The sequence below is a fragment of the Carcharhinus amblyrhynchos genome, chromosome 17 (genome assembly GCF_965287045.1).
Source record: "Carcharhinus amblyrhynchos chromosome 17, sCarAmb.v2.hapA, whole genome shotgun sequence".
In the NCBI taxonomy this organism is placed as follows: domain Eukaryota; kingdom Metazoa; phylum Chordata; class Chondrichthyes; order Carcharhiniformes; family Carcharhinidae; genus Carcharhinus; species Carcharhinus amblyrhynchos.
The window spans coordinates 34,888,393-34,914,081 of NC_137340.1; the positions used below are offsets into that span (position 1 = coordinate 34,888,393).

The 25,689-nt window shown below is 42.5% G+C and overlaps 1 protein-coding gene across 2 annotated transcripts in view; it reads right to left on the bottom strand.

Moving 5' to 3' along the window:
• nrap (nebulin-related anchoring protein) overlaps positions 1–25,689 on the bottom strand; it is a 106,312-nt gene that overhangs the window by 23,334 nt on the left and 57,289 nt on the right. For both annotated transcript variants that reach the window (XM_080205798.1, XM_080205797.1), the window contains 10 exons: positions 24,349–24,453; positions 19,191–19,298; positions 17,929–18,240; positions 16,496–16,600; positions 14,482–14,580; positions 12,125–12,229; positions 7,512–7,619; positions 4,845–4,958; positions 4,142–4,339; positions 2,351–2,455 (listed from right to left, as the gene is read on the bottom strand). In XM_080205798.1, coding sequence (XP_080061924.1) covers positions 2,351–2,455; positions 4,142–4,339; positions 4,845–4,958; positions 7,512–7,619; positions 12,125–12,229; positions 14,482–14,580; positions 16,496–16,600; positions 17,929–18,240; positions 19,191–19,298; positions 24,349–24,453 — 1,359 coding nt within the window. The remainder of the gene's footprint in view (positions 1–2,350; positions 2,456–4,141; positions 4,340–4,844; positions 4,959–7,511; positions 7,620–12,124; positions 12,230–14,481; positions 14,581–16,495; positions 16,601–17,928; positions 18,241–19,190; positions 19,299–24,348; positions 24,454–25,689) is intronic.

Consider the following 25,689-nt stretch of genomic DNA (forward strand, 5'->3'; position numbering starts at 1 on the left):
AAAGTGATGCACTTTGGAAGATTGAACTAGGGCAGGACTTACTCAGTTAACAGTAGGTTGTTGAAGAGAGTTACAGAACAATGAGATCTAGGGGTACATGTTCATGAAAGTGGAGTCACAGGTGGACAAAGTGCTGAAGAAGGCATTCAGCATGCTTGGTTTCATTGGTCAGAACACTGAACATAGAGGTTGGGACATCTTGTGGAAGTTGTACAAGACATTGGTAAGGACACACTTGTGTACAGTATTATAGAAAGGATATTATGAAACTAGAAAGAGCGTAGAAAAGATTTACTAGGATGCTACCGAGACTTGATAGTTTGAGTTATAAGGAGAGGCTGCATAGATTTGGGGCTTTTTTCTCTGGAGCGTAGAAGGCTTAGGGATGATCTTATAGAGGTCTATAAGATAATGAGGGGCACAGATCAACTAGATAGTCAAATCTTCTCCCAGAGGTAGGGGAGTATAAAACTAGAGGGCATAGGTTTAAGGTGAGAGGGCAGTGATTCAAAAATGTCCAGAGGGGCAATTTTTTCATGCAGAGGATGTCTGGAACAAGCTGCCAGAGATCGTAATAGAGGCAGGTACAATTTTGTTTTTTAAAAAGCATTCAGACAGTTACATGGGTAAGATGGCTATAGAGGGATATGGGCCAAATGCAGGCCATTGGGATTAGTTTAGGGGTTTTAAAAGGACAGCATGGACAAGTTGGGCCAAAGGGCTTGTTTCCATGTGTGAACATCTATGACTCAAAGGGTTTACTCACATCCACCATGGCAAAATGACTCTTTTGTCAGTAAGACCTGGTCCAACGCAGAGGTTAGATAGAGATGTGAAACTGGTGGCGGGAGGAGGGGAGGAAGAGATCAGGTCAAGTTCTGTAGGCCCAAGATTGGTGGGGGCAGGGTAGGCATACACAGCCATTTAAATATATTTCTCGCAGGCCTGAAGGGAAGGAGGCAAGGAAAGGGATTCAGGCCACCTAAACTGGGTGGCCACACTTCTCAGCAGAGGGATGGAGAGGATGTGAGGAGAGGTTAAGAGCTGCATGGGGGAGCCGGGGAGAGGGGTACATGGCAGGGGGTGGTTGGGGCTGAACTGCAAGCTCCTCTGCCAAACTCACCAGAACCAAGCCTGCTTCTCTACTGAAGCAACCTTTATTTCCTCCCCAGCGTTGGCCACCCTGGCAGAGTGAGAAACTGCAGCAGAAACAGCAGAGCAAGCATTAGAAAAAAGCAGTGGATACAAGGGTAGAAATGGAGGGAGTAACAGCAGTGGAGGTGGGGGCAACGATGGAGGTGGAGGCCGTGATGGAGGAGGAGACAGCAGTGGAGGCAGAGGCTGTAGTGGCAGATGTTGAGAAAGAAACAGAAATGGAGGCAGCAAGGAGACAAAAAGAGGATGATTGGAAGGAAGACAAAATGTATGAAGTGAAATGAAAAGGATAAAAGGTGGTCTTGGAGAAAGATTTTGAAGCGAGCAGTAAGATTTGTTTTTTTAATACCATAATGTGTTGGCAGCTGCATTGATACCTACATAATCACTTTTGACAGTTAACGATTACATTCAATGCTTAATGATCACTTTTGATTGCTAATGATCACTTCCACAAATGTAACAAGCTGTGATAGCTTTTGGGTTTTTTTGATGACTCCTGAAGTAGGATGAGCATGGTGTTATAAGATGGCCACCTGAGTGCTTTCAAAGGCAAATAATTACTGTTTCTCCAATCAAAATACATTTCAGATTACACCTTTCAACGTCAAACGATGTACTCATTATTTTGTGCATAATTCAACGTAAAAATCAATGTCAACTTTCTCTGGCTGAATATTCTTGACACTCTGGACAACATTATTTAATCAAACAACAATATCAAAAGCGGATCAATTGGGCATTCATTTCATCTGCAGTTTGTGATACTTTGCGTATGCAAACTGTGAAATTTGCTTTCATCACATTAGTGGTTACAGTTAGTGTGTATGAGAGGGGATCATTTTCATCATTATCGCTGGGACAATGATCTGCTGGAGTGGGTCATCCACCAGTTTTAACAGCTGCCCATTGAAAATCAAGCAGTTTCTATAAATGTATGGGCATTCCATTCCACCACATTACGGTGAAGAACGCCTCTAAAATGATTTGAGATATCCTCATGACATGGAATAGAGGTATATTAATAAAGGTTTTGGTTAACCTGGAAGGGAAAGAGATTATGTTTAAAAATCACACAATTCTGAATTACGGAATACATCTTGTGATCAGACACACCATTGAATTAGTGTCACCTCTGCATCACGCCATACCTGTGGTTACAGCTTTAGATCTCATGCACTGTAAGGCACCCTACCTCGCTGATAAGAGCACTTGCTCTCTTTACGCCTTCAATTCCCAAAGCCCCTGTTGAAATCCAAGCCACTCCTCTCATGAAATTCAGGTCGGATCTGTACTGGTTCTATTAAAATACAGCACATTATTAAGGGACAATTGGCATCCTGCATTGAAGATGCGTTCAATAAATATTAGGATGGTTAGTAAACAAGTTTCAAGCAGTTCTATGTTTTGCATAAAAATGTTGTTTAAGGATGCCTTTATGCTGTAGCTTATGATCCAGCAAACTGGGAATGCACTGGGGATGATCTGTGATCCAGTGATACATCAGGGGGAATCAGAATATCACAGGCTCTGCACCAGCAACTTCTGTCTTCTCTGGAACAATTGAATTACCTTTATGATATTTTTCTACCACCGATGAGTATTGTCATGACAATGTGCCATGTGCAATATCGAATATTAATTGTTAGCTTCATCGGCCAGTCTAGTGCCCAAGGGGGTTTATGAAAATAAAACAAACAATTGGATCTGCAAAGACATTGGTCAAAATTTCCTGCCGTTCCTGATGGTGGGATCTTCCAGTCCCGCCAATGGTAACTGCCCGCTATGGGTTCCCCAGTGGCAGAGGGTGCAAAAGTTGGGAAAACTCATTTACAGTGGGTTAGATACCGGGAGATACCACCGCTGGCCAATAATGGCTCACCTCCACTGCCACAAAATAGCCAAAGGAAGAGCTGGAAGATCCTGTCCACAGTTTTCAAATAGCTGCAGATGTCACCTGTCCTACAGACTAGCCACGTTTCTGGAAACCCCTGAAAGTGATTACCAGGGAATATGTCGAGACAGCTCCCCTGATGGGCTTCATACAACAATTGTCTGAACTTTCTGCAAAAGGGCAATAGGCCACCAGATTTCCTGACTCCAGGAACAAAAAAGGACCAACAAAACTCGATGCAAGGAGGGTACTAAGGATCCTCTATCTGTTTTGAAGGTATCTTGATAGCTTTGACAATGGGAAACCAAAACTTGTCCATTAATATGCCCTGCACGGTTTGCCCGTAGCCAGCTGTTGCATGATCAGAAACAGATACATGTTGAAATGAAAAAAAAAATCACAATTTTTTAAAAATTCTAATGCTGTTGTAACCAATCTCAGGAATGGAAAAGAGGAATTTATTCACATCTCCAGACTTGTTTGTAACAGTATTAGGAATTAAAGCATTTATCACCTTCCTATTTTTCCTTTTTTTGTACTTCTCAAAGACGTTATGCAATACCCTTCTGTGGCTGAATAAATTGCCTAGCTGATTTCCTAAGTGCTTGACAAAATAAATTAACAAAATAATTAATCAACCGTGAACAGAATGATATTGAAAACTATACGACAGAAGGAACAGTATCCTCCAATCTTGGCACTCAGTCATATGGACCTGGGAAGTATCATGTTAAAAATTCCTGCCGCACATCAGTTAGTTGATCCCAACTAGATCAGTGTCTGGAGTGCTACAATTGGCGCTGGAAATCTGGGTTATGGAGGTGCAAAATCAGCAAGGTTTCCAACTCTCAACCATTAATCTTTAGCCGCCAGAGAAACTTCCTGTCCAAGGAGATCACGTTAGCACAGAATTGGACACAACGTTCTTTCCCTGATGAAATGGCACACTGGTGAAAGAATACATCAGGGTGATATACCAGAGGGCAGCTAACAGCCATGAAACTGCACTACAGTTTGATTCAGCATTTCAGGAGAGGAGGGTGGAAACAAGAGAAAAAAGTCAAGAAAGAAAAACCATCATTGCAAACATACCTCACTTTGTAGATCATAGGCATGCTTTGCCCATTTTAGCTTCAAGTCATCAGGTAGTGTTGTATAATGGTGAATGGTATGTCTGTAGTTCTGGTCACTGGCTAAAGCTTGGGCTTTCTTAGCGTGGACAAGATTAACCATATCCATGGGTAGATGGAAATTAGTCTTTGTCTCCTCAAAATCTTTCCTGTATTTCAGCTATTTGGAAAGAGGCAGGCATTAAAATACTTTTAATGTACGGCATATCTGTAACCCTAAATAATGTTAGATCATTAATCACTCAAAGTCTTTTTGTTCCAACATATGAAGAATGCCATGGTCATCATATTCCATTCCACAGGAAAAGGGAACTGGGGACCCCCGATATCAGGTCTTCACATGGCCACTAAATGAAGTCTTATATGGTGTCAGATTAGAATTACGTGGTCAACTCCATGACTCCCTTCAGTAACTGACAAAGCAAGACCAAGATGGCATCTAATTTTTATTCCAAAAGTAATCTCCAATCTTAAATACGAAATGTGATCCCTTCCACATTTTACGTTCTGCCTTGTACTGCACAATACTGATGACATGGTACGGGATGGCCTCCTCCCCACAAAAGCTCTCAGTGTTGACTACAGGATAGACGGACAGACGAGAATGATGCATTGGATGAAAAGTATATGAATTCAAAACACTTCAAAATTCTTTTCCTACTTACATCGCTGTTGACCTTGGCTGCATGGACAGAATGAGAAATGTTCAGGTCATCTTCCAGTCTTTGTATTCCGACCATCTGCCCTCTTGTCTTCTCAAATGCTTCTTTGTATTTGTACTGTGATGGAAAACATAAATTAGGAGCCAAAGGTCAGGGACCTTTACATTGAATGAAGCTCGTAAAAATGCTTCATTTTGTTAAAACAATGTACTGTACCTCTACCATGAGGTAATAGCAATCAACATATCTCACTGTCACTTCTATCACCACTACTTTAGCAGAGACACTAATGTGTTGAAAATAAGATAATTTTGTGGTTCAATAATTGGAAGAGGAACTTCAACCATGAAACATTTCAAAAGTAACACACCACAGCAGAATTTAAACCCTTAGATTTATTTTAAAGACTGAATATTATGGGTGAATCCTCCAGAATTGGAAAGTTTTCAGATGCTGGGACCATTTTCAGGTCCTCACCCCATTCGCAATGAAACTTCATGTGTGATCTTGCATGAGCCAGACAACTAACAACCCACCTCCAGATAGTTGTTCCATTGGGGAATGGCATATGTGTTCTAACAGTGGGAGGTGGAGAAGCTGTGGACCATTGCTGCGGGGGATTAGCGGCCTTCATAGTGTCACCAATGAAAGCACAGCTGAGGGGCAAGCAGCAGGAATGGTAAGAGCACAATGGGGGTATCGCCATTATCAGGGGAGGGGCTGGTCCTTCATTTGTCTCATCGCTATTGGAGATGTCAGTCTACAGGAGATCCTCACACTAGCACAAACCATTGACATGCGGTTGCACCAGCCTTGCCATTTCTTTCCTTAAAACAAAACCATCAGCAAACCAGTCTGATGCATTTGATCCTAAATTTGCTTTCAAAAAGGAATTGAAAAGAAAACTGAGGTATGAAAAGGAACAAGGCGGTGAGCAAAAACAGAACAATAAATAATGACGAGTGTTCGTGTGCAATAGGATGACGGTACACATATGGAGTTTTGGTAGCACAGGGGTTAGCACCTCACAGCACCAGGGACCTGGGTTCAATTCTGGCTTTGGCTCACTGTGTGTGGAGTTTGTACTTCCTCCCCATGTCTGCATGGGTTTCCTCTGGGTGCTCCAGTTTCCTCCCACAATCCAAAAGATGTGTGTGCTAGGTTGATTGGCTATGTTAAATTCTCCCTAGCATCAGGAAGATTAGCAAGGTAAATGAAGGTTACTGGCTGGGATTGTGGTTGGTACAGACTTGATGGCCTCCTTCTGTACTGTAGGGATTCTATGATATCCAGCACACTCCCAGTGTCAGGATTCTCACTCAGACACCCACAGCCACTATGAGAGTGCACAACAGTGTGTGTGGTTGAGATTGAGCGAGAATCTCATTACTGGGAGTGAACCAGATTATGAGTCGGAATTCTCCGAGCTCGTTCGCCCTGCCAGTGAGTACAAAGAATTTGGTGCTCAAGTCTTCTTTCTCCAAATCTCCTTTCACAGTAACATAGCCAGATAATTCCTGTTGCGGGTGAGGTTGGAGAATTCTGGCCATGGAAACATTGTCACAACCCTCCCACACTCTCCCCTCACCAACCCCCCCATACCAGCCCCCCACTCTCCTCTCACCAACCCCCACAGACCCTCACACTCCCTCACTGCCCCCCGCTCTCCTCTCACCAACCCCCCCCCCATACGCCCTCACACCCCCCAATGATTTCTTACTGCCTCCCTGCTCTTCTCCCATCAATACTCTGCAGTCAACCCCCAGATCATTTGTTAGTTAAGCGGGCACTGAAAGTATAATTTTCTTAATGCAAATTTAAAACCAAATCCTCTAAGTTTACAATTGTTATTTTTTTACACAGATTGGATTAGTACACAGATTAGGTGTCATGCTGTGAACCATTTTTGTCCTGATTTGATGAGAGGAGAACTTTAATTAAAGGCAGCCATTCACACACAGGATGCTTTGGTGTTTTACAGTTGCACTGTAGCAAATAGAGTTAACATTGCAGCATATCTGTGAGGTGGATACTGAAATATTTAAACATGTAATCTGCTCTTAAAGTTTGGCGACTTCCAAAAATCTTGGAGGAGCTCAAAGTCCCCACAGAGACACTGTCAAACATGTCAGAATTTTAAATTAAATTCCAACAAGATTGCAAAGTGCTGCCAAAGACCTCAATAAGTTGTTTCAAATGTTAACTGGACTATGAACACTGAAAGGAATTTAATGGGGTGAAAGAAACTTGGTACCAAAAGCAGCCAACTCAGGAAATGCTGACAGACTTATCTGAATCAGAAGTGGACTTCATTGCAATATTAAAAGCCAAGTTCCTTGATGGCTAGATGGTGATTGGTGAGGAGAACATTATTTAGCCTACAGTAAATGTAATTTGATGTACAATTCCCTGTTCTGTTGGGCCGAGTACATCGGAGGTCAGTAAAACAGATCATAATCGTGTCAGAACCAACCCCGATGCACAAGCGGAGGAAAAAAGAATTAGTTGAGGCTGGAATTTAATCTGATCCTCAATTGCTCAATTCTCAAAAGGCCTTTGATCAGCAATGACTCTAAATAACACATAAAACACATAATTCCATTCTGTTGGCACCTCTGGCAGATATTAATTTTGGTTATTTCCAGGGCTGTTATTTGAGGCGATACTTACATCACTAATAATTTCTCTGGATGCTTTGGCAGCTTGGAGCGGAATAGCATCCAAAAGTAGTTTATATCCACCATCCCGCAACTTTGTCCACGACTCCCTGTAGCGGATCTTTAAGACAACAAATAATTTTGGGAGTAAGTATTTAACACGTTTCCACTGCTCCTCTTTCAATTTTAAAATCATCGATATTTACGGCATGGAGGCAGCCATTCAGCACATTGGGCAGGATCAGAGGGAGGTGGCGATTGAGAAAGAAGGTAGACAGGGTGCGAACATACTGACGTGGCAGGTGTGCCAGCTCCCCGAACCTATTACAAGCGCCAGCCAATTTGCAAGGCAGGTATGCCCATCACCAAGCGGTGGGTAACGGATTCGGCTGATTAAGTGCTTTGATAAGCCCAGCTGGGAGGCGGACTGTGATTTTCTAGTCAGTCTCCAGTTTCCTGCAGCAGCAGCCAGGTACCTAGTGGCAGTTCTGGGAGTCTGGTTGGGGAGGGTGGAAGAGAAGGGGAGAGTGAGCAGCAACACAACCAGGCCTAGAGATCCACCCTATCTGCCTCAGTGCGGGTACAGTCAGAGGCTGCCCTGTACAGACACCCACCCCTACAGCAATGCATGGTTGGTTTATCTTTGTTTGAGAAGTTGGTACGATTGCACATCCGGGCTGGCACGCCCACACAGTTACTAACCAGCCAGAGCAGGCTGCTGCTCCTCTCAAACTGGAAGGCCTCTGATTGATCCTCCAGCATCAAGAGCCCGCTCACTGCTCTTCATTGGACAGCAACCTGCCTCTATGAAAATTAAGGAGGTATGCCTATCAAAATACCAGAGTATCACTGGCACCCAGAAACAATCCGAATTTGTGTCCTACTGTTGTGGGGAAAATCAAAGCATTGCGAGGACTGTAGTGCCTTCCCCTGAGGCAAGTTTTGTAGTGAGTAGTGTTCAAACAAGAGGGTGGCAGGTGGGGAATCTGCCTCCTCAGTCTCAATTAAGTCCATGGTGGGAAGGCTCATGGACAGCCCACCATTAACTTCCCACTTAAAGGCTCATCCCGCTAAGGCTTGCATTTACCCATTGGCAGGAACAGGATTCATCAAGCAGGAAGCCTGAAGAGGAATCACTTGCTGACTTCCTGGGATTCCCTTGTTCAAAGGAACTCATTACCTGGTGGAGGGAATTAACATCAGGAAATGGGGGGACCCCCACATCCCTGCCAGCTGCCCCCCACCCCACCTCCCCAGTGACACCCGACCACCAGTAACTCACCTGTGCCTGGTCCATCAGTGATTCTGGGCCTCAGGTGTGTGTGTACTACCAGCCTCTGAATGGCTGGCATCTCTTGGCAGGTGGGATTTTTGCCCCCAGGTTCCTTGATCCCAGGGAAAGCTTGTTACTGCCCAGTTAAATGCCTGATTGGCACTTTATGCAGCAGGCCTTCCCCCTGAAAAGTTACGATGCTGGGCTTTAGCCTACTCTCCAGCCACTGGATGAGACCCCTGTCACCTACATTTAGTTCTGTCCATTGGCCAGAATTCTCCACTGTTCACACCTCATGGCCGCTGCAAGCAAGGATGGAGAATTTGGTGCTCAGCCAAATCTCCATTCACTGCAGCGGCACCAGAGAATCCCACTGGCATGAACAGCCAGAGAACCCTGTCCACCCTGTCGATGCAAGCACTTTGCTGGAGCAATCAAGAACCACAGCCAACTGGCAAAATATATCATAGGATTGTGGAATCCCTACAGGGCAGGAGGAGTCCATTCAGCCCATCGAGCCTGCACCAACTCTCCAACACCCAGGCCCTATCCCCATAGCCCCATGGTTTTGCTCTACTAATCCCCTAACCTACATATTTTAGGACACTAAGAGGCAATTTAGCATGGCCAATCCAGCTAACCTGCACCTCTTTGGACTGTGGGAGGAAACTGGGGCGCTCATGCAGGCACGAGGAGAACGTGCAAACTCCACACAGACAGGCAGTCACCCAAGTCTTTTTCTTTTTTTTATATAAGTTATTTCCTTCCATTATTACAGAAAATAATTGTTGTTTTTGCTTTCAATTTGAATCCAAGCATTGAAACAAAATATCTTCTGTTTTTGAAAGTTTAGTTACCCAATGAAGAGCTGCAGAAAGGAGACATCAAAAAAAATGCAAAGACTTCAAATGAGACAATAACTAAAAACAAGGCAAAGAATTTGCCAAGAGTATAGTTATTCCTCCTAATCATTCCAATAGCTGGGTGTTAAGCAGACATTTGCATTCATTTTTTTTAAGCCATTAAATATTACAGAATTGTCGTTCACTGTCCCGCAGTCTTAATTAATTAGCCTTTTAGTACACCAGTGCTAATTGTTTAATTTGCTGAGGGCTTCACATCATTTCAAAATAATACTTCCTCCTGTGAATCTTCTGCTCATCAAAGTGAAAGATGTCAGTGCTGGCAAATGGGAGACTTTTCGCTTCCTGTTATCAGTACCAAGGGCACACGGGCCAGGTGCAGAGTAAAACCTCCTCTACTCTGCTCCCACCTCAGAAAGACCCATCCTGCTGCATCAATCAATATGACACTGTTCCCCAGCTCTCTAAGCTGTGCTCTCCTTCCTCTGAATTCAGTTGCCAGTTTTGTGACAATTAATCCTGACAAAGCTCCCATCTAACACCTTGGAATGTTACACTGTGTCAAAAGGTGAAAAGCTCTCCCGGACCAGGCCCCCACCTTACATCCTGCTTACACTTGACCTCATCAGAAACTCTGCGGATCACATCAGGACTCTCACCAAGTCCTGGTGTTTAGGTTTGTTGACCTAAACTGACTCCCAACCAACAATGATTCAATTTAATTGTTTTCAGAACCCTCCATGTCCTTACTCTGTAATCTCCTCCAGCCCCAAACCTTCCACAGAGAGATAAAATGATAAAATGCTGGAAAAGCTCAGCAGGTGGGGAAGCATTTTTGGGGAGAAGCAGATCAGTATAGCCTTTCATAAGCCCTCTGAAAATTCTGCTTGCCTCCGACTCTGGCCTCTTGCACATTCTTGATTGTCTTCACTCCACCCTTGCCAGCCAAGCCTGCAGTGACCCAAGCCCTAAGTTCTGAATTCTCTACCTAAACCACCCCTTGCCTGTCCACTCCCTGTTTAGGGGAGGCAATAGCCTAGTGGTATTATTGCTGGACTATTAATCCAAAAACTCAGTTAATGTTCTGGGGACCAGAGTTCAAATCCCACCACAACAGCCAGTGAAATTTGAATTCAATAAAAAATACCTAGAATTAAGAATCTACTGATGACCATGAAAGCATAGTTGATTGTCAGAAAAACCCATCTGGTTCACTAATGTCCTTTAGGGAAGAAAATCTGCTGTCCTTACCTGGTTTGATCTACATGTGGCTGTGGAGCCACAGCAATATGGTTGACTCTCAATTGCCCACTGGAAAAGGGTAACCAGGAATGGGCAATAAAGGCTGGCCAGTCAGCGATGCTTGTGTCTCACAAATGAATAAAAAGAAACTCCTATTTCCTCCTTTAAGACACTTCTTAAAACCTATCTTTTAGGCCAGGTGTTTGATCATTGGGGTGTCACGGTGGCATAGTGGTTAACACTGCTGCCTCACGGCACCAGGGGCCAGGTTCAATTCCTGCCTCAGATCACAATCTGTGTGGAGTTTGTACATTCTCCCCGTTCTGCACAGGTTTCCTCTGGGTGCTCCGGTTTCCTCCCACAGTCCAAAGATGTGCAGTTTAGATTGCTTGGCCATGCTAAATTGACTCTAGTGTCAGTGGATTAGCTGGGTAAATATGGGGTTATGGGAATAGGGCCTGGGTGGGATTATGGTCAGTGCAGACACGATGGGCTGAACGGTGTCTTTCTGCACTTGTTGGGATTCTATGATCATCCATCCTATTTATGTGGCTCAATGTAAATTTTTTTTTGATTAGCCTAATGTGAAGCTCATTGGGATGACACACCATCATTAAAGGTGTGACATAAATTCAATTTCTTGTTGTTACAGAAAATATTTGGCAAAAAATTGCCAAAACCTGCCTACACTAAAAGGCTGATCTTCATCCACTCAGTATAAATTGGATTCGAATCCAATTCCCATATATGAGATAATGTTGCATTTAGCACTTACGTATCTGGACAAATAAAAGTCAAGAATACAAAATAAAATTAAGTACTCTGTCTTAACTGCAATACTTTAGACTCTGATCTGCATGCAACAGCTGCAGTGAAAACCATGATTTGCAAATTTGCCATCATATTGATTTACACAAAATTAACTGATCACTTATTCTGTCCCAATTGTTAGTTTGGGCAAACTAAGCAGCTGACACATTTTTAATAGTAGATCAACAAGTGGGACCTTCAATCTATTTCAATCTTCAGCCAGTTGAGGAAGATTTGTTTTATATTCTTGTGTTAAGTTTGAAGAAAACGTAACTGAGGATGAAAATAAAACTTTTTGTTTTAAATCTAATTGCCTTTGTTATTTGTGTCATTACAAAAATGACCACTTAAATCAATAGTAAGCAATAGTACTTCCCACGCAACCCGATCAACCAGCTCCTTAATGTTACATTAACTAGACTCTATTCAGAGTCTCACCTCACTGATGTTCATGGCATTAGTTTTAGCTTGCAGAAATTCTGGGAGGTCCTTTGTTGGTGTGTAGTGATGTTTTACATTTTCTCCATCTTCTCTGTACAGTCTCTGTCAAATGAAAGAATAAGCTCCATTTTAATATGTATCTAGGGCAACGCCACCTCACATTCTTGGTGGGTGGGAGCGGTATCATATCTTGTAAGAAAAATATGTAGATAATATTTTTTGCAATGTACGCTTCCCACTGCCAGGATATTAATTAAATAACAAATTATGCTTTTTTTCCCCCTGCTTGTCTGCAACTCAAGGGACAGGTTGCCACAAACCTGGAAATTGATTGTGAATAATGTTATTATGTGAACGCTTAAAACATTTGTACCAATTTCATTGTTGCGCTATTTTAAGGTCAGTGTTAACCCCTTTCAAATTAACAGTTTAACACCTCTTAAAATAGCAGAATGAGGAATTTGATATGCATTCAACATTTGTACAGTAAGACTGTTACAGTAACTTCCAGCTTCATGGACAGCGCATAATTTGCTTTGTAATTAATGTTAATTTTGAATTGTAACATGCAGAATGGGTCATAAACTTTTCTGCTGTTCGTCATATGCAATTTACAAACTGATACCAGAGTTCGTCCCATTAGATCAGGTCAGTCAACACAAGGTACATCATTTGTAGAACAGTGATTAGTTACTTATGCAACAGTAATACAGTACTATTGTTGAAGCATATGAGAAGTTTAGTGAATGTTATTATGGAAACAAGCGGTGGGATTTCCTGGAACCGCCCACTGCCAGGATCATTTGGTCCCACTGAAATGGACTTTTGCCCAAGTCACCCGTCAGATCACCCGGAAAAATCCGGCCAACAAATCAATTCCAAAATATTTGATTTCACAAAGCTTTCACAATAACTTTTTAAAGAACATGTTTATTGAAATTGATCATTGTTAGGAGAACCTTGTATTAGTCTTTATACACTAAAAATGAGCCTGCGTCCATCGCAGAAACACACACAGGGACAGCAACGCTGGGATTCATTTGGCTGCAGTCCCACCAGGAAAAGAGACAAAAGGGGACAAGACTTTTTGGAGGAGACATTCAGGTTGGGCACTATGTCACTACTGTACCTGAGATGTCCATCAGACACAGCACTCAGCAAGACTGAACAAAACAAGAAATGGGCCTCATTTTCTCAGCAAACTGGGCCCCCTAGTGCCACACAAGGGGAGGGATATTGTATGGCTACCCCATTCACCTGACTAATAGGTTGTGCCTGTTCAGGAGGAGAGTGAGGGAGATGTTGGATCCCGGGGCACAGGACAGCATGTTGGAAGATTTATGATCAAAAATCACATTGGAGAGACTGGAAAATTGGCATGTCCCAATTTTGTCTTGAAAATGGCAATTTGGTCCTACAACAGGTATAGAACATGGAGTTGCATAGCCTCCTGCCTACTTGGGAAAAGAATGCTGGACACTTATTCACAGGCCTGCCTGAACATTGGAATAGAATATTTTATCCATGCAGTGTCTAGCTCAACATATACAATTCCTGCAGAATAAAACAAAATAGTGGTCTTGTGGAGTATGTAGCATAGATTTACTGGAATAATGCCTGGATTTTAAGGATTTAACTATAAGAAGAGATTAAATGGGATAGTATTCCCTGGGATTTCGAAGGTTAAGGGGTGATTTGATTGAAGTTTTCAAAATATTAAGAAGAATACATTAAGTAGATAGAAGCTGGCTGGGAACGCCAGGACCAGGGAACAGAGCCCCGAATATTTATGAGTCACGCCTTCCAGAACTGATGTTGGGAATGACTTTATTTAGGTAAACCATTGGGTCTATCTTCTACAAAACAATTGATTTTAAGTCAATTTTTAATTTAAAATCTGAGTGGCAGATTTTTGTTAACCAAAGGTATTAAGGAATGTGGGAAGAAGGTGGATATGTGGAGTTCACGCCCTATGTTTTGCACTTCTTTCCTATGCTGATGGAAAGACTGAGCATGGAATTTTCTATCTACACTCTCCCCAAGACCAGAAAATCTTGCCCAACGTCAGCAGAATTTACACAGTCCGTGTCCCACCCACTATGATTCCTGGAGGGCAGGATGGGAAAATGCTGTCCTATATCCTGCACCCTTCTCCCCTATGTACTGTATGAATGGTATATTTTGTCTGTATAGTGTGCAAGAAACAATACTTTTCACTATATACTAATACACGTGACAATAATAAATTCAAATCAATTGAAATAAACACCACACTCAAACTGCAAATCAAATGTTTGTGAAAAAAGAATGAGACAGTTAACAAGTGAAACATGTAATTTAATGAAAAGACTCACATCCACAGCCTGGTTGTAACTGAGTTTGGCTTGTATCATTTCAGGAGAGTCTGTGACACTTGTAAACTTCAGGGCGTGTGGATGCTGACGATATTTCCTCTGTCAATTCCAAATTAAAAACCATTGAGTCAATTCAGCTGACACACACATCATTACTGAGTACATGCTACTGCTCAATATATTTCCAAAAACCATTCTCTGCAGTTTAGCATCAGCCATCACTTATTTCGCCTCTCCAACCAAGATTCTGTCTTCAAGATTCATTTCAGGGCACGAGCACAAAAATCAATGTTGGCACTATTGTGCAGTACTGAGGGGGTGCTGCAGTGTTGGGCCTGTACTGAATGCTCATCAGACACACATGATCGGCAGACCCGGATTTAATGTGCCCCACAGCGCCTCCCCCAGCTTCAAACCTGCCAGATGTAAACCGAGCCGCTGGAAAACAGCCTGTTCTTTGCACAGTGCCATGGAGTCTTTAATGTCAATCTGAGGCTTAAACATAAGTACGTGCGGCTTTAATTTGATGTATTTTTCAAAGAACACCACTTTTAACCATGCAGTACTACTATCTTAAGTGCCCCAAAGAGCAGCCTGATAACAATTTTGAATTAACCATCATGGCTGACCCAAAGAAGTAAGGCTTCATAGAAACATAGAAGATAGGAGTAGGAGGAGGCCATTTGGCTCTTCGAGCCTGCTCCACCATTCATTGTGATGATGACTGATCATCCAACTCAAGAGCCTAACCCTGCTTTTTCTCCATAACTTTTGATTCTCTTCACCCCAAGTGCTATATCCAGTCACCTCTTGAATACATTCAATGTTTTGGAATCAACTACTCCCTGTGATAATGAATTCCACAGGCTCACCACTCTTTGGGTGAAGAAATGTCTCCTCACCTCCATCCTAAATGGTCTAACCTGAATCCTCAGACTGTGACCCCTGGTTCTGGACTCCCCCAGCATCGGGAACATCCTCCCTATATCTACCCTGTCCAGTCCTGTTCGAATTTTATAAGTCTCTATGAGATCCCCCCTCATTAAATGCTTCATTAAATACTTACTTCTATGCAGGTACTATAAATTTTGATGACGTTTTCAATAAGGTGAGGAATGGATTCCGTTTTCATTTTAGCCACTTAGTTTCAGATTAGGGAAAGCATCGCTATCCGTTAATGCATGGTACACTTTTTTTCCATTTCCCACATTAGGGAACAGCATGGAAGAGAAGCCAAATGTTAAAGGACTGGATTTAATGAAGGTAAAGCTGTCAGCATTCGCCACCATTACCCTGTGAAACTGAAACAACTTTTGGCATACATACTTGTGCAGTTAAATACAGAAGCCGCTGTCAGAGATTTCCTGCTCCTCCACAGGATGCACTGTACTAGTCTCCACCGGTGAAAACCTTAGAAGTCACTTGAACAGAGCTTTCACTTCTTAAACACTGTCAGTCTCATTGTGAAAACCTATGAAGGTGCTCTGCCTTGATGCAACTAGCTTTTAACAGCACACTAGTTTGTAAGTATTGCTGAAGAACCTCTCTAGCTCAGAAAATCTTCCTTTATATTTGTCGAATGTCTAACTTCCCCGTTGTGTAAAAATGCACAGATCTTTAAAATAAAGTTTTTTTAAAAAGTTAGTTTATGATCTTTCAGCTTCTATCTTAATATGTATATCCCTATCTTTATTTCACTCTGTAAAATGATCAAAAAGTGAATGATTATCAATGCTTTTCACTTCTTATAGTTGTGTCTGAGAGTCCCTTGCTGCGGTTGGCTCCTAGTCACTTTGTTGATTTCATTGTTGCTGGATGCCAGAGATCCCTCATAACCGGCACTGGGAAATTAAGATCAAGGGATGTAAAATCCATACCAAAGAGATCAATGGAAGTTTGTAGGCAGCTTCTTCCAAGGTCAGAGATGATCTGGACACTAAGTTCAGGTTACAGTCTCTACAGTCGTTAACTTACTGGTGGGGCAGAATTAAAAGGGGACATTTATCACACTTACCTCACTAAACACCTCTCCTGCCTTCTTCGCCTGTTCAGCATTTAAAGAACCACTGGTTATCCATCCCACGCCACGCATCCAATTTAAGTCAGACTTGTATTGGTTCTGATCAATTTTGGAAAATGAAAGCATTTTAGTATTCTGACAGGATTGCAAAACACTACATAAATGCAGCAAACTAATCTGAGGGGGTGCAAATACTGCCTCAAAAGTAAGAAGAGTACATCTCATATTAAAACGTTCTTAGTTCGGACTCGAACATGCCATTTCTATAGGTGATGATGCCTTTAACAAGATGGTTGGCATGAGTACAAAATGGGATTTCCCCTTTTTTTTCTACTCATGCCTATTTCATGGCTAAAATTGTCGAAAAGAAGAATAACGTCTCTCTTGTACCCAACTGCAGCCCTTCCCCCATCCCTTTAATACCAGGTTTATTTTCTGGTTTATTGTACGAGGACCAAAAAAAAGGTACTAGCATTTGGCTTCAGCTTTCGAAGCAGGATAGCATCAAACATTGAATTAGCTGGCAACAATGAGAATGTGTGTCATTAGGAGGCAGCAGACGTTAGCTCCATTTATTTACTCTAGCTTTATGAAGTAATTCTTTTCTAGCATTCAATGGTCCATGACTGTAGTTAACGAGTCATGGACATGACTTTAGGCAAAAGCTTTAAGAAAGCTTGTTGCATAAATAATAATCAGCACTTCATAACCAGCTGTGCTCTTGAATTAGTTGTCTTTAATACGCTGGCCCAATTTGTACAATGTGATGACAAGAGTATGTTGCAAGGCAGGAAGCAGGCTTTTATTTGGCTTAGAGCTTCTAGTTTTGATGACCTTAAAATGGAATAAAACAGAAAACTCTAAATAAACTGAAATACCATAATCTTACTTAATTGAATCCATGTTTTATCAGGGTAATCTTAATACCATCAACATTTATGAGGCTTTAGAGCTTTGGTGTATGTGGTAAGCTGAGCCAAACAGAAAAAGGTTACTTATAATTAGGCCTCAAACAGGAGGGCTAACTATTCTTTAGAGAAATCAGATCATGGGGAATGTTGCTTGTAGTAATGATGTACATACATCAGAGATGTATACAAGTGGATTTTCACTGTGGACTATTTTGCTGTTCCTCTATGTGTCGAACCATAGCTATGGATTTTTTGTTCCTATTTTCTGTTATATAAGTTAGTAACTAGTACAATGTGACTCAAATGTGTCAAGAATATGTTATTCAAATATGATGAGAGTCAAATATAATATAGGTGGCTTCATGCTGAAATATTCTAAACATGTCATTGTAACCCAACGATATTCTGTGAAGTCAAAAACGAGATAGAATTTAAATGAAACTTATTTACACTATATAGAAATATATTACTACAATCAAACAAGACAACACATGGAATCAGAAACATGCTGCTTACATTACTTTGCAGAGCGTACACTCTCTTAGCCCATTCAATTTTCATATCTCCAGGTAGGGCAGTATATTGATGGAATCGCTTCTTGTATTCCCGGTCTGTAGCCAAGCTCTGAGCTCGTTTCGCGTGGACCAACTCCAGCATGTCCATCGTGAGGTGGGCCTTTGTTTTGGTGGCCTCAGATCTCTTTTTGTATTCAAGGTCACTCTGCAGCTTGGATGCTTGAATAGAATGGGCCATCTGAGAATCGCCTGCCACACCCTTCACCCCAATCAACTTGCCCTTTAGCCTTTCATGCGCCTCCTTGTATTTGACCTGTTAAAACATTTTATGGAGAGGTTACTGGATGAGTTCTTTGACTCACTTATCTACCTAATAGGGTGTGCGTATTAAAATGGAAGGGGGGAAATAGTGTTTGCAAAGCAGTCTTGTAATGAATTTAGAGGAAAATGTGAAGCTATTGTGAACTCACACGGCACTCTAGTTTTAGAGACATCCTTACTATTATTCATCTACTGACAACTGAGACTTTCTCTTGCAGGCATAAAGATGACACTACCTGTGCTGTGAAGCATTGTGACGAGGTTATTACTTGGAGGGAGAGCTTCTCTCAAGAATAAATAACTTTATAGAAATTCTCCCAGGTCTTTCTTATTGTTCTTCACCCACTGTCAAGTGAAAGTGCAATCTTCTTAATCTTAAAAAGAAAGCTAGATTCATGTTTCAGGTGGCACCTTTTTATCAAAGCTCCGATCAATTCAGAATTCTACTCAACTATCCCAATTTAAATCTAAATCTTGCAGACACTGAGTGACCAACTGTTTTTCAAGACTTTATGGTTTTTATTACTCATTTTCAAATGACCAGTTTTTATCTTCCCCGTTCTCTTTGTCCTTGTCTAATTCATGAGAGACACTTGATTATGATGACATTACGCACGCAAAATATTTTTTTTAATGCCCTTTTTGGCAGGAGTTGCTTCTTGAACAGAGGATCGACAATCCTGTTAAACATTTGGCATTGAGGCTAAAACAACCTCACAATGGAGACACGTGGAGGAGCACTCCACACAATTACCCTGATTTTCCAATAGCTTTATCTAATGTTAAGCCGTATATTTTGAGTGATGATAGAATAATGCTGGTCAGAATATCTAAACTCATAGAAGATTGAAGATATGTGGCACAATTCGTTAATATTTCTCCACTGCCCTCAGTGTGCTGCCATTTCGATGCTGCAAAGTTCAAAAAAAATGTATGACTTACATCACTCGCAAGATCTCGCTTCGCCTTTGCTTCCAAAATTGCTATCGCGTCCAGCCGCAGTTCAAAGCTCTTTTCTTTTTGAGCCTCCCAATCACTTTTGTAGATTTTCTTGATGAAACAAAAATCATGAAACAGTCTCAACTGATAATGTCCTTTATTAAAGTTCAGATCATTTGGATATAGACAAGAAGCAATGAGGGCTCCTGATGTACAATCTCAGCTTAAAGTCAGGAGGAAACTTCCATGGGGGTTTTCCCAATCACCCTGTAGAGCCACGGCTCCATCATTTAAACATAGAAATATAGAAAACAGAAGCAGGTGTAGGTCATTCACCTCTTCAAGCCTGTGTCACCATTCATTACGATCATTGCTGATCATCAAATTCAATATCCTGATTCCCCATTCTCCCTGTCCCTTGATCCCTTTAGCCCCAAGAGCTATATCTAATCTCCTCCTGAAATCACACAATGTTTTAACATCAACTACTTTCTGTGGTAGTGAATTTCACACATTCACCACTCTCTGGGTTGAAGGAATTTCTTCTCACCTCAGTTCTAAAAGGTTTACCCCTCATCCTCAAACTGTGACCCCTAGTTCTGGACTCCCCCCACCATCAGGAACATTCTTCCTGAATCTACTCTTTCTAATCCTGTTAGAATTTTATAAGTTTCTGTGACATCCCCTCACTTTTCTAAACTCCAGTGAATATAACAGGGGTGATTTCCCCCCAGCCAGGAGACTCAAGCAGAGGCTGTTTAGTGGGCTCCCCGCTGGGTGCCATGGCCTCCGCAAATCTCTGACAGCCAGATTTCTAGAACCATCTGCAGGCCCCTCCCCTCCACCCTACCCCCACCCACCCTCCACCCCCAGCCAGGAGTGTTTCACTCCAGCGGGGTTTACTATAGCTTCCCATTTGCGGGCAGACCCCATTGGAGTGAAGGGGGGCAATCAAATCCCCCGACAAGGTCAGGGGTAAAGGAGTGCCCCCTGTGCATTTCCACTTTGGCAGTGCTAGCCTATCCCCCACCACTGCCCAAGGGGCAAAGTCGCAATGCTTGGGGGCATCCTAGCGCTGTCCACCAGACACCAGGCAGTGCCAAGGGTGGGGGGGGTGGTGAGGCCTAATGGGGGCAGCACCTAAGGGGGGGGTGGTTAAGGGCCTCTGGGGAGTGATCAATGGGAGTGAGAGTGGCAGTTTTGCTACCACTCTGTACTCGGGCTGAGTGACAGAGGGAGGGAGGCCAGTAATTGGGGATAGGCCTCAGGGTGGAGGGTGGGTTGGCCTGCTGAGGGGGTGCGGGGAGGGGGAGGAGAGATCAAGGTGGGCCGGGAGGGTCGATATAGGGGAGTTAAGGCTGGCCCGGGCATACCTGCAGAGCGAGCAATCAGGCCATTGGAGTGTCACACGACCAATGATGCAGGATTGGCAGTGCAGAGCCACTGTGCATGCACTGATCTCCATCTGACAGATCGGCACACGTGCAATGGCCTGTTCAGCGCTATGCTGCAGGTCTGTCCAGCAGGAATAGCCCATTGATTTTTGGAGTATATTCACACTAGCGCACTCAGCTGCACACAGAGCGTGGGAAATTCATTTTGAAACTCCCACTGAAAAAAACCTAGCATGAGTTACTCCAGTTTTTACACAAATTCAACACTCAGAATTTTTTTGGGAGAATTGCTCCCAACGTTTCTTCTGGGTTTCTGCAGCTTTTCTGCTGGAGTTACTGTAAATGAGCAGAAGACATCATGAGATAATTCACTTCTCAGTTGTGTTTGTGCTAACTTGGCTCCAACTATAAAATTTAACTTTTGACTTTTGTGCAGAAACCACATTTCACAATAATTCAATTGACCATTTTGGAGACTGAAACAAAGTCATATTTTTCTTACAATTTTCTTTCTGTTTGCACAGTGGGGAAATCACAAGTACACTACATTACTGTTGGTACCAGGTTCCGGACAACTCAGAATTAGAGAGAAATGGCCACAGAGGAAAAGCCAAAAGTGTCACCTTCTTTTCTGTTTCTGGCTGTGCTCAACAAAGAGGGTAAGGGGACAAGCCAGGAACTCCGCAGGCTGCTGTCTAGTTGTTGTTGACAATGGGTATTTCAGAGGTTCTGTGGTTTTCAGTGAGGCCACCGCATTTTGGAAGCCTTGCTAAAAGACCCATACAGAATGGAGGCATGAACTATGGATTAGAGGTGAGGAGAGTATAAAAAGGTGAGTGAAAATAGTGTTGACTTCCTTACGTTTCATAGCCTGCATTATATCTACGTTTACTAAAGTGAGTGATGATGGTGCTGTAATTGGGTAAAAAAACAAGTGGCCATTAAATAACGTGGTTGCCAGGTTGTTATTTCTAACAAGTGACAAGTTGTCAAGTGAAAGAACAGCATTGTAAAATTAAAAAAGTCTTTAGCTGCATTAGAATAGATAAAATGGTACTCTGCATTGTACAATATTGAAAGGTTAGCCAAGTATGAGGTCCTGGGCTAACTGTTTCAACTCTACACATTGCTTGTTTTTCATTCATTCACGGGGCATGGGCTTCGCTGGTTGGCCTATCCCTAGTTTCCTGAGACCGTTTGAGAGTCAACCACATTGCTGTGGCTCTGGAGTCACATGTAGGCCAGACCATGTAAGGACAGCAGATTTCCTTCTCTAAAGCACATTAGTGAACCAGATGGGTTTTTCTGACAATCGACAATGGTTTCATGGTCATCAGCAGATCCTTAATTCCAGCTATTTTTTATTGAACTCAAATCCCACCATTTGCTGTGGTGGGATTCAAACCCAGGTCCCCAGAACATTAGTTAAGTTTCTGGATTAACAGTCTAGTGATAATACCCCTAGGCCATCGCCTTTCCCTTGTCATTCATTCATTGGCAAACACTTCAGCCATCTGTTTGGTTATTTGAAAGTTTTGACAGATGTATGAACTTTTGGCAACCTTTAAAGGCAATAATGAATTCTATAGTTAAGACTTTGTTTACACAGCTATCCTGGGAAATGTGAGTTTCATGACTTGGCTATCTTCCAAAACATTAATAGATACTATATCATAGAAATCCTACAGTGCAGGAAGAGACCATTTGGCCCATCGAGTCTGCACTGACCACAATCCCATTCAGGCCCTATCCCCATATCTCTACACATTTACCCACTAATCTCTCTAACCTATGCATCTCAGGACACTAAGGAGCAATTTTAAGCATGGCCAATCAACCTAACCTGCACATCTTTGTACTGTGGGAGGAAACCAGAGACCCTGGAGGAAACCCACACAGACACAAGGAGAATATGCAAACTCCACACAGACAGTGACCCGAGCCGGGAATCGAACCCGGCTCCCTGGAGCTGTGAAGCCGCAGTGCTAACCACCGTGCTACCTTGCCACCCTATAGCAGAGTCTTTTTTTTTAAAACATAGCAATTTTATGAGCTTTATGAGCTTCTGAAGAGGAATCTTTTTTCATTTAAATGCTTTTCATTTATTTTGACAGATTTGTCAGTTTTTTAATTACTTTCAAATATTATTATAGAATATGTGAGTTCTGTTTATAAAAGGGATGTTGCATGAGTGAGGTAGTGGGGTGAGCGTTGAGGGGTGTGAGGCGTTGAAGGAGGTGAAGTACCACAGGGAGGTTAAGAAGGGTGAAAGTGAAGGGGAATTTACACTGATGTGAAATACTGGGCTGACATCTCTGGGGATGGACATGGCCTTTTAGCTGGCTCCTTTGGCCTGCTTCTATCTCTGCTGCAGGCCCCCCAGCTTTCCTAGCCTGTCGCAACCTTCAGGAAATGTAAATCCCACTGGGCTAGATCTTGATGTGGGGAAAATTCCTGAATCCCAATTTCCGCCTTCAGCGTGAACATCAGACCCTTGGACTTTGTTTTGTTTATCTTTGTGAGGAGTTCCAACTTATTTTCTCTAATTCTCTGATCTCTCTGTGCCAAGTGCTATCTGTTCCCAAACTTCTTTTCTGTCTTAAGGTTGAGTATTCCAGCAATACTTTTTTGTGCATTAAAATGTATCAGATTTGTATATATATCACATTAATTTGTACATGGCTCTTATACCTGTTAACCTCTCATTGTGTTGGTCATGGAAATGTACATTTAAAATAAATTCCTTCTGTAACTGTCCCCATGCTTGCCTCCAACATCAAAATTCCTTTTGATCTTGTTCTCACAGTCCTCCTGTTTATCTTCCCCTCAATCTATCTCTTTTCACAGAGATATTCTTGTCAGTGTTGTCTCCGTTTTTCATCTATACATTTTTGCTTCAAGCTCAGTGCTCCTTTGATACTTCAAATTACAGATCGAAATATCTATATAGTAGTTTATGATGAGCTTCTGTAGCATGTAAATTTGTCTTTTTAAATTATGTATAGTAGGCTCGAGCCCTAAAGTAGGAACCCAGAAGTCACAAGTTAAAATCCCACAGTGGTGTGTTTTGGACTCGCACCAGATTCAATGTAAACACTCAAGTTAAGGCAAGGGAATCTATTATGCCCATTATTGATTCCAATTCTGCACCACATGAATGACCCTTTACGGCTTCTGGGGTAGTTGTGCAAGCCGCTGTAATGCCACACCTTCTGAAAGCAACGAAGAATAGGGATGACATGCAACCTTAATAAGTCACCCATACCCCGGGAACAAATAAAAACACTTAAACTTTCTTTTTGGGTGGACAGAATACAAATACATATTCTGCTCACTCGTACATGAGTCAACTGTAGAATCATTTACTCCTTACAGTGCAGGAGGCCGCCAATCGCCCATTGAATCAGCACTGACCACAATCCCACCCGGGCCCTATCCTCATATCCAGATGCATTTACCCTAGCTAGTCCCCCTGATATTAAGGGGCAATTTAGCATGGCCAATCCACCTAACCCACACATCTTTGGACTGTAGGAAGAAACTGGAGAACCCGGAGGAAACACATGCAGACATGGGGAGAGTGTGCAAATTCCTCATAGATAGTGACGCAAGCCAGGAACCAAGCCTGGGTCCCTGGCACTGGGAGGCAGCAGTGTTAACATCTGTGCCACCATGCCGCCCCTAAGTAACACCCAACTAAAGTAACGCATTGCAAAAACTGAACCTGTGCCTTATAATCCTAACTTTGTAACCAAGTGTTTACTTACATCACTTAGGTACTTAGCATTTGCCTTGGCTTGTCTGAACACTGGCTCATCCTTGCTGATGCTATACTGATGAAGACTTTGTTCACCTGTTGCTTTGTATGTTAGCTGCATAACATGGAAGAATAACAGAGTACATTTCATCTCTTAATTAAAATGGCACATTATATCTTATATATATATTAAAACTGAAAATTATAATAACCCTCATTACCTAAAATATAGTACATGTAAAATTTTTGATTTTAGGAACACGTCTCAATGCTAATATATAGAATTATCCGGACTCTGTCAGCAAACTAGACCATGAAAAATAAAAAGATTTTAATAGCATTGCAATAATTATTCCTCCAAAGCTGTAACAGCTGCAAAAATCAAACTACTGAACGTGATTTTTAATCAGTACAATTTATAAAAGAAGCACATTTTATCAAGTTATATATAATTGCTTTCTGAACGTCACAGCGTTATTATACCAAAATAAATTAGAAATGCTTCAAAGAACAGTGGTAATTATTGGCCCTTCATTTCCTCGGAGTAGCAATCCACCGACAGATTATCATTCTGTAGCGACTTACCTTCACTTGAAATTGAAAGCCTGGGCCTGACCTGAAACTCCTGACTCAGGCCGAGTGAGACCAAAACAGCAAAGCAGCTCAGGGGTTCCAGTGGTGAGGTTCAGAATGGACAGGGCGAAGGAGGACACACCCTCTTTTTACAACACCAGCTGCCATAAAGCAGGTGAGCTTAACAGGAGCATTAAATGGGAGAAGTTAAGTGAATTGAAAGTGGGGGTTCACACATTAGCTGTAGGAGCAGGCCATGTCCACAATCAGGTCAGTAAGAAGTCTCACAACACCAGGTTAAAAGACCAACAGGTTTATCTGGAATCATGAGCTGTCAGAGTGCTGCACCTTCATCTGACCACTCACCTAATGAAGGAGTGGCTCTCCGAAAACTCACGATTCCAAATAAAACTGTTGAACTGTAACCTGGTGTTGAGACTTCTTATAGTGCCCACCCCAATCCAACACCAGCATCTCCGCATCACCACAGTCAGATCAGGTTGTGGGAAGAGACTAGGTGGGGATTGGGAGGTTATTGGATCAGGTCAGGCTGGAGGGGTGGGGTTGGTTATCGGGCTGTGGCGGGGAGGGGGCGGGGGGTGCAGGGCAATGGGAGGGTGGTTCTTGGTTGAGCAGCAGCAAGGGGAACCCTTAAGGGAGTTGGGGAAAAGGTTATGTGTGGGAGGACCCCTGGGGGGATTGTGGGTGTGGGAGGTGACCCGCGCAGGGCTCAGTCTGGGTGATTAAATAGTTTCCCTGAAGTTAGAAGTGTTTTTTT